General features: G+C 39.7%; 1 protein-coding gene across 1 annotated transcript in view; it reads left to right on the forward strand.

Moving 5' to 3' along the window:
- Positions 1-9,902, forward strand: part of GAL (galanin and GMAP prepropeptide) — an 80,440-nt gene extending 70,538 nt beyond the window's left edge. The window contains exon 6 of the mRNA XM_044065979.1: positions 9,606-9,902. Within this exon, the coding sequence (XP_043921914.1) occupies positions 9,606-9,661 (56 nt within the window). The 3' untranslated portion in view covers positions 9,662-9,902. The remainder of the gene's footprint in view (positions 1-9,605) is intronic.
- Positions 9,903-10,375: the final 473 nt, after the last annotated feature.

Below are 10,375 nucleotides of genomic sequence, written 5' to 3' on the forward strand. Positions count from 1 at the left end.
AGCCTCACACTTGGTATGTATATAATTTGCAGGGGGGGCAGAATTGTTTCATATTTGTTTTTTGATTTTATTTTTCTGAGATTCAGAGGTTTGATATTTTGTGTTTTGAACCTTTTAACCTTCAATGGTTTGAATGTACGGACCACAGGGCAAACTGGTACTTCTGACCAACAAAACTGCTGGCTGTGAATCATAAAAAAATCAGAAAAAAAGAACCATGCACTACAAACAGGCTCAGTTCAGAGTAATCAAGCAATTATAACTTGTTTTGAAATCAAAACTTCTTTATTGAAAAACAAACAGATGAGAACTTTTGCCCTGAAAAGTTCTTCATCAGATCTAAATCTAGTTTACATGACATCATGACTTTTTTAGGTGAAATTGATCAAATAGGAGGTTTGTCAAGTAGTAGAATTATGTCACTGAAATTAATGTAAGTGGGATTGGGATTTAATGCTGACACTTTCATTTCTTATAAAACTTTTGGCATTGGTGCTGTGTGTGTGTGTGTGTGTGTGTGTGTGTGTTTGTGTGCATGCGTTGTGTGGTGGTTCTGTTGGGGAAAAGGTGGCGTTCTTCATATTGATCCCTGCTGCATTAGCCTAAAATATATGGATTATATCCTTCATAGAATATATCAGCTGGCCAACTTCCAAAGCTTCAGGGCATGTTCAATGAGCCCAAACCATTAAGAGCTTTCCTGTGGTTAAAGACAGCACTCCTTTTTGGGATTTCAAGGATCAAAAGTTGGCTTGTGCTGTCCCACTGTTAGGTTGATAACTTCCGTTTGGGGAGAAAAACTTCCATATCTTATTTTATTGTTTAAATTTACTTTCTAAGGAAATTAGATTTTAAGTTGGAAACATGTCAAACGGTCTGAGAAAATGCTGGTATGCAGACATTTAAAAAACAATGGCAAAAAGGTTCCAGAAAGAACAGTCACAAAAGTCAGCCCCTTAAACCTCCCAGAAAGTCTACATCTCCACTTCTTTATTCCTTTCTTTCTTTGGCAATGGATTGTGTCAGACAAGGAGATTCTGAGACTGATTCAGCAAGGTTACTGATGGCAGTGGGAAGAAGTTCATCCTTTCCAGGAAATTATTTCACATCTACCAGACCAAACCCACCTGTTCACTCTTGTCCTACAGCATAACCTTTCTCATGGGGTAATAGAAATTGTTCCTTCCTTGCAGTTGGGAATGGGTTTTTATTCAAGCATATTTCTTGTGGCAAAGAAAGAAAATGAGTGGAGGCCAGTTCTGGACCTTTCTTTCCTAAACCAGTATGTGATAGTGCCTAAGTTTGAAATGCCTTCATGTCACATCCTGTTACCTCGTCTTCCTCATTTGAGTTTTTTGGCAGCCTTAGGTTTAAAAGATGCTTATCAGTACATTCCAGACTCCAGGTATTTCTTAAAGTTCTATATGTGTGGACTGTATTATCAGTTATTTACCTTACCCACTGGGTTATCCACAGTTCCGAGAATGTTTACAAAGTGTTCCTGCAGTTATAACCAACTGCTGGCTATAGGGTATCCACATTTTCCATACTCAGATGACTTGCTTATATTTACAGAGCCTTTTTCAAAGTGTCAGGAATCTCTCACTTGGGTGAGAGCTCTCCTATGGAGGCTGGGATTCCAAATGAACATTCAAAAGTCTTTTTTGACTCCATTGCAATGGACGGTGCTCCTGGGGTGACTGTTGGACACCTCAGTACAAAGAACTTTTCTTCCACAGGAAAAATAGCTCTATATTTAGATGTATTACAGAGTTTTTGTCACTCATACTTTGGTCACTGCAAGGGAATACTCCATGATTCTGGGTCTCATGGCATCTATGATTCTAATGATACCTCTGGAAAGGCTCCACATGAGAAAGATACAGTAGTATCTGAAGTCCTTTGGCCCCAGCACCAAAACCCATTATCCTTTCAGATTCCAGTTCTGGGATTAGTAAGAAGAAAAATCACTTAGTGGAGACATCAAATATCCATGAAAGCAGGTATCCCCTTCTCTCTTCCTATTCTAAAGCAGTCAAGTGACCACAGGTGCATCAGACTTTGCTTGCAGAGCACTGTCAATGAGGATAAAAGTGCAAGGTCTCTGGGACAGGAACAAATGACACAAACACAATAAATGTAGACACAAACACAATAAATGTCAAATAGATGTTTGCCCTTATCAAGGCACTCAGCACTCTAAATCAGCTTTGGTCCCAGGACCACTTCAAGTTGTTAACATACAATAGCACAGTGATGTGGTACATAAACAAGCAAGGGGGGACCATATCTTACCTCCTATCCAGACTAACCATGTTATCATGGGATATAGCTTTACAGTCCAATCTCACTCTAGGGCAATGATGGTGAACGTTTTGGGTTTGGCATGTCAAAAGCTCCTGGCACAAAATAATTAAGTGCACTTCACATGAGCAATGAGTGCAAAAGCATGTCTTTGGTAACTTCAGTGTTGGTGATCGCTGATGTGTCATCCAAAACATCATGGTGTGTGCACCTTTGACACGTGTGTCATAGGTTTACCATCACTGCTCTAGAGGCAGTCTGTCAGAGAAAAACAGTGTGGCAGACAAGTTGAGCAGGACAAAGGTAGACCCTCACAAATGGAAACTAGATCAAGCGGTCTTCCAACATTTGATCCATCTGTGAGGAGTTCCTTAAGTAGTCCTTATTGCTTCCTCTCTAAAACAATCAAATGGCAAAATTCTGCTACAGGATTCCATGCAAGAAGGCCTAAAGACAGCTGCTTTTTCTTTTCTTGGACAAGAATGTTTCTGTATGCTTTCCTACCCTTTCCACTAATATCCGGGCTACTTCTCAAGATTCAAAAGGAATCCTGCAAGATCATTGTGGTGACTCCCTTCTGGACCAGGCAACAATGATACGACCTTCTTTTGGAATTGGCCAGGGGCAATTGCTACAGTCTTCCTCACAGTCTGGACCCACTCCCACAAGAACATGGGTGTTTAATATAACCCAACCCCAAAGAACTTCAACTGACTGCCTGGACAATATAGTCTTAATACCTTTTAGGCACCTCTATACTGAGGATGTATGTGCAGGAGGTACTAATGGAGGCAAGAACGCCTATATCTAGAAACGTATATAATAGAAAATGGAATAGGTTTTCTAGTTAGTGCCAAGAACATAGCCAACATCCATTCAGGGCTAGTGTTTCTCTGGTTTTAAAATATTTGTGAGTAACTTTCCTATGGCCCATCTTACTCCTCTATCAAGGTTCATTTGTCGGCCATTTCAGCATGCCTGCCCATGGATCCCACCCCTCTTTCAAGGCATGAAAGGGGTATTGCATAAAAGACCTCCAGGAAGACTGGTGGCTCCTCCTTGGGATCTTAAGCTAACACTTGCTCCACTTGAACCAGTTTATCTGTCTGACAAGAGGTTCATAACATGGAAAATAGTTTTACTGGTTGCTCTGACCTTTGCAAGGAAAGTATCTCAGTTGCAAGCTTTTATGCTGCGTTGACCTTCTCTGATTCTCCACAGAGAAAGAGTTTCCTTAACAACTAGTCCTTTTATCCCACCTCCAAACACAAGCCAGAAAACACATAATTCACCTCAGCAGTGTGCCTCACGACAGCCCCAAAGGCAAAACACCATACCAAACATGCTAGTAATATGAGACTCTATAGTAAGGCACACAGATGTTCCAATGACAAGGCTGAACAAGGAGAAGGTTACGGTCAGCTGCCTGTCAGGTGCTAGGATCCGCCACATAACACAGGCACTTAGGTCACTCACTCCAGAACAAGTACAAGTATGACGCTGTCATTGTACATGTTGGTGTGAATGATTTCAGACGTACTTCCCTGGACTACATGAAAAGAGACATTGAGGAGGTCTCTGGTCATGTAGTCCAAGCTGGTATGACCTTGACCTTGAGTAGCATACTACCTTCACCTAGAATGATACCACAATACAAAGACAAAATGATCAATTTCAACAACTGGCTAAGCTTCTGGTGTCATTCTAAGGGGATCCAGTGTCTGTCTGCCTGGGATGACATGATAGACAAGCCTCGCTGTTTCGCCAGAGATGGTTTGCACCTGTCACCCCTAGGCTTTCAAATACTGGCCAAGGCTCTTGCCATCCCCATAGTGCCTTTTTTAGGCAAGGCTCAAGGGACAAAACAACCACCGTAACCAGCACAGGTAACCAAAAACTAAGAGTAATACTACTCAACGCCACAAGTCTCAACCTCAAAATGCACACACTCGAGGCACTCCTCAGTATGGAGAAAATCGATGTTTGTACAGTGACGGAAACCTGGTTCAAGGCTCCAGAGAGCACCCCAGCACTACCAGGTTACAATTCATATCATACCTTCCAGCTTCAGTTACCGGATCGCAGTACAAAGAGCGGAGGTGTATCCATATTCATCAAGGATACCCACATCTCCAGGTTAGTGGTGCAGGATGATGCTCCACAGATCATCCATGCGCAACTATCAGCAGGCAAAACCTCATTTCAAGTCGTAGCCTGTTATAGATTGCCCACCATGTCCCAAGATGCTCACTCAGCATTCCTTGAGGCATTGGAAAATATAAAGGTCCTACCCAACACCATAATTTTGGGTGATTTCAACTACCCTGGTATAGACTGGGCAAACTACCAAAGTTCTAACTCCTATGCCCAGTGGTTCATAGAATTTATAAATTCAAATGCCCTTGAACAACTGGTATGTTCTCCCACTAGAGGGGACAACATAATTGGATTTAGTCATCACAAATATGGGCGCCCATTGTACCACACCCTTTATCACTCCCTCTCTGGTCAGATCAGACAACAAACTGATAATCCTGGACGTTCTCACCCCTCCACCTCCCCCAGTCAAAGAAAACATCATAAAAAACCTTTCCAAAGCAAACTTCAAACTACTTGCGTCAGAAGTGGAAAGTTTCACTATTCCCTTGCAGAAGGATAATGATATCCAGGATACAAAATCCTACACCAAGGCACTTTATATACATCTTCAGGATTGCATGGACCGTGTTATGCCAAATAAAACCAAGACTCCTTCCACAAGCAAGAAGAAACCAGTCTGGTGGACCCCGGCCATAAGCAAACTATACAATAAAAGGAGGAGACTTATACAAAAAAAAGGCCAAATCTCAAGTAGAAAAATCATCCCTGATCAGCATTATTAAGAAATTGAGGGCCCTCATCAAGACAACTAAAGCCAATTTCGAAAAGAAAGTTGCCAAGGATAACCATAAGGCCTTCTATGGTTACGTCAAAAACCTAAATGGCAACGCTCAGGTCTGTTCTGAGCTTTTACAAAATGGAACAAAATACACTGACTTCACTAACATTGCCAACATCTTGGCTGATAGGTTCAGTGCAAATTCCCCTCCCCCTCACCACCTACAGGGCCCATTACTATTCCAGGGGATTGTGTAACTCCAATTATTACTGATACGTTGGTTAATAAGGCTCTATCTAAAGCTAAAAACACTGCCTCCATGGGACCAGATGGTGTCCCAGGCTGTGTCATACGCGAGATCCAAAATAAATTAACCCCGCATCTGAATACCCTGTTCAGTCTCAGCCTCTCGACAGAATATGTGCCCATAGAATGGCGCACAGCAACGGTGGTTCGGCTGCACATGGGTTGGCCCACAACCGACCCTGGGAACTACCGACCAATAAGCCTGACCAGTCTGATATGTAAGGCAATGGAGCGAATCATTATGGAACTCATAAATGGAGAGAATGGGAACCTCCAAACACTTGACCCCACACAGTTCGGCTTCGTCAAGGGCAAATCATGCCTCCTGAACCTGATGGACTTCTTTGAGACAGTTACTCAGGCTATAGATAAGGGAAAGGAGGTACACAAAGCTTACCTTGACATTGCTAAAGCATTTGGCACCATTCCCCATTCGGGTATTATTGATAAATTCACCAACCTGGGCATAAACCCTTACGTCACAAGATGGATCGCAAACTGGCTCTCAGACAGATCCCACAAAGTAAAAGTAGCGGGATCTATGTCCGAATCCAGACCAGTAACGAGCGGTATGCCTCAGGGCTCTGTCCTGGGGCCCCTCCTGTTTGGCATATACTTCTCAGAAGTACAGGCAAGCACTGAAGGGCTGTGGCTGACCAAGTTTGCGGACCACTGCAAACTGGGTGCTATAATAGAGTCTAAGTCCGACATGGATATCCTCCAGAAGGGCCTTAATGAGACTGATGCATGGTGTCAAAGCCATGATCTCAAGCTAAATGCTAAAAAATGCGTAGTAATCCCCTTTGGAAAAAACAGTGTACCCACGAACTACCACATAGGAGGTAACCCCCTGAAATCTGAAGTAGTAATAAGGGATCTAGGGACCCAAGTAGATAGTCAGCTTTCCTTTGATAGCCATGTTGCCAAGGTGGTTAGAGGATCCTTCTATGTGACCCATCTGATTACGAAAGGGTTCGCATCAAGATCTAAGGATGTAGTGGTGTCCCTCTACTCTTCCCTCTTCAGACCCATTATTGAGTACAATGCACCAATTGGAATGTACCTGGCTAGGCATCTCCAGCAGCTGGAGAGACCACAAAGGTACCTCACTAAGAGGATTACTGGCCTGAAACAGTTGCCCTATGCAGCACGATTGAAAAAACTAAGGCTTTTCTTTGTTGCATACCGCCTTCTCAGAGGCGATCTCTGTCTAACATACAGAGCCATGTCCAGCCCAGAACTGTTGAACATGCTCCATCTTAGCAAAACCAAATCTACTCGAGCTACACACTCTAGGGATATAAACCTCAGCACAACAATGAATAGAACATGCTGGAGGGATAGATTCCCTTCTCAAAGACTTCCCTTGCTATGGAATAAGGTCCCGATCTACATAAGACAGAGCCCCTCACTATCACTCTTCAAGAGGAACCTTGACGAGTGGAAGGGTAACAGAAAGTTCACACCAAGGATCATACCAACAGTTCTACTAGATAGGGGCCAAGGGTACTAGCTGCTAGATCAAGGGCCTAGGGAACTAACCAAAGGGGCAGTGAATACCGCACAATGTGACTGGGCTAATATATGCCTTTGGGCAGATAGGTTCACAGGTAGGTACTGGGCTAAGTGGCATCTGAGTTTATTGCAAGCCAAACTGTTTATCTCCATTTGTTTTTCCCTGAACCACAAAATATGGGCGAAAAGATACTTCCTCCTTTGGATGGCCACAGATAACTCAGGTACTACCGTGACAAAATATTTCAGAACTTCCAATTAAGTTGTTCACTTGTTATGAAGGTAAAAAGAAGGGACAACCTGTGTCAAAGCAGACTATTTTCAAATTGTTGTCTTGGGATATTCACTTTTTTATTCCCACTATAACAAAACTATTCCAGACAGAGTCAAGGTATATTCTACCAGGGCCTTGGTTTCATCTATGATTTTTTTGAAAAAGGGTTGAACTGTAGAAGTATTCAAGAAGAAGCAACTTAGTCCTCTGTACATACTTTTACAAAGCACTTCAACTAGATACCTTCTTCAGGTCTAGATCAGACTTTGCTAGGACGTCGAGGAGCACCTGGACCCTTCTCCTTCCACCTCCAAACTGTTTTAAGCAGTGTAAATATTCTCATAAAGCTTAGTATACTTCAGCAGTGATCATTACCTTTGTTTTTGGTGTTTTTTTTTATGCCAGGATATTTTTTTATTGTTCCTAGCAATGTCCTTTCAGAACTCCGCCTCCCTCTCCCAGTGTTCATGAAAGCTTTAAAGGGCGTGGAGCCAAAACCTTTATTTTCAGTCAGTTCAGCTAAAGCTGTCCATTGGTTTGGGCTTGTTGGAGGTGCCTTGAAGCTTTAGAAGCTGACCAGATGCTATACCCTGTGAAACATAACCCATATAGCTTAGGCTGCTACAACAGTAATCATTCAAACATCTATTTTTGTGGTACAATTACTTACACAGCTGTTATTTTAGTATCCTAATGTGTAGGGTTGGGATTAGTGGCAGGGTAGTATTAAGCTTAGCACACATGAGTAAGGTAGTACAGGAAGGAAAAAGCATAGACAAAAATATATTTTAATAAGACAGAGATGAGGTATAATCAACATAAAACTCACTATAAAAAAGAAACACAAGATGCGTGGTTAGTAGGGTACTTGTAAATCCACAGTAAAATGTTCAGTGGGCTAGTACAGCTGTTTTCTCATTTAGTGAGAAAAAGTCTGATGTCATGCATTTTGGTAAAGAAATTTAAGGAGATCTATTACAGTCTACATTTGATTTATTGGAAGTTAGTGACTATAAGGAACTTGGTATACTAATTGACTCCTCTTTTTGTTTTGAAAATCATGTGAGAGCAGTCTGTAATAAGGCTTTTAGCAGATGGGTTTGATTCTATCAAAAATGTTACAAAATGAGAGATAGTACAGTCTTAGCTAGTTTATTTAAGATATATATCAAACCAATTTTGGAACACAATGTAGTGTTCTGTACCCATAATAATAGACAGCTTAACTGCATAGCATCAGTACAATGTAAATTTAAAAACAAATACCTGATATTAAGCAGATATGCTATAAGGAGAGATGTGTTTTTAGCAGGTATTTCATATAGCAGGAATCGACTTTTATTTGCTTACAAGGTATTTAGTGACTCTTGTCTTCAGTCTTTGTTGGGTTTTGAAGTATATAATAATCCCAGGATGTATAAACATCATAATTTATAGTTATGTAATAAAAATAATACAACTTGTTATTTAACAAATAAGATGGCACAATTATGAAATAAATTAAAGGAATATATCATTAAGTGCAAATAGTCTAGCAACATTCAAGAGGTCTTTGGATGATTGGGCTGGGCTATGGTGTTTGATCCAACAATTACTGAGATAATGTTCATTGAAAACTGTAAGGCCTGATCATTTTAACTTATGCTAACATCTCATTAGAATTTCACTCTATAAGACTCACATAGGAGACAGACAGATGCATTCTTCAAACAGTTATGTTCGTGAACACTTGGAAATACTATAACATTCTAAAAAATGGGGTGAGTACTGGAAAGCACACCATTTCATGGAATTTGTCATTTTAAACCATAATACTAATTCCCCATAGTTAAATTTGTTTTTATTTTACTACTTGTGAAACTGTTGCATGCTGTATTGATTATTCTATACTTAGAATCCGATTTAACTAGGCATATACAGAGACTAAAAAAACTGTAATGGGATTATTACAATGACTGGAAATTACTTTAAAAAATCACAAGTGCAATTCCTAGAGTTTTGACTCATGAAAATGGAATTTTTAGTGACCTTAAATTAGTATTCCTGGTATTTGTTTGTTACATAAACTATGGTTATTTGCAATTCCTGTAACTCTGAACTAAGATTTATAAGACTTTTTACAGTGTTTCCTCACTGCTGACTATAAAAAAATCTGACAGCTCATACCAATACGTATACAGAAATACCCAGAACAGTTGTCATGAGTTGTATAAAATATGGAAACTTAATATACAGTTCAAGAAAAAAAATAATCAAAATGGTTTTGTTTTACAGCAACTTTCGTAAATTATACAATTATTTTTCATCAGCTTTTTATTTGTTTTACAGATATTGGTGCACTTGATAAACTACCATCATTGTCATCTGAAGAAGCAAATCAATAACATACCAGTATAGGATTTATAATACAAGATCTGATTATGAAATACTGGTGCAGTTTTTTGAGTGATTTAAATGAACATCATCAAATACCATGACTGCTATTGTTTACATTTATCGAAGGATAATCTGCCATTTAGTAATGCAATTTACTCTACTCTTTTTCTGCTAAAATGTATTTTTGTTTTGATACAGTTTGTATCTAAAGTATAAAAATATAATAAAATAGCAACAGCAAAGCTGGCATGTGTGAGTGTTTATGTATGTGTTTTAATATTATTTATTTATGAATCTGAATATCACAACATTCTTTATTATAAGTATGAATTCCTTTTATCAGAATATACTCCAAGAGATACTCATTTTGCAACAGCTAATAAGTTTTATTAAGCCTGCCACATTCCTTCTCTTTACTTTCATCTTATAATCTACTTCCTGTAACACTAACAAGGGATCCCCTGATTGTTATTACAGCCTCAAAACCAGATTTATTTCATTTACTTGCTATAGTATTAACAGCATTTATGTTTCTAAATTGAGTTTATTCACTTGTTAACTAGCAAATTATTTGACACAAATTGGAAAAATTTCAGCCAATGCCTGAAACATCTAAAAAAAGTTAAAACACAAAAGAAGAATGAATACAATATAAACACAGACACAGCAGCATATTATAAAGATAGTTTATAGGCAATATACCAAACAAGTAACCCTTCCAT

The sequence above is a fragment of the Protopterus annectens genome, chromosome 3.part0 (assembly GCF_019279795.1).
Source record: "Protopterus annectens isolate FY-2018-M chromosome 3.part0, PAN1.0, whole genome shotgun sequence".
NCBI lineage: Eukaryota > Metazoa > Chordata > Ceratodontiformes > Protopteridae > Protopterus > Protopterus annectens.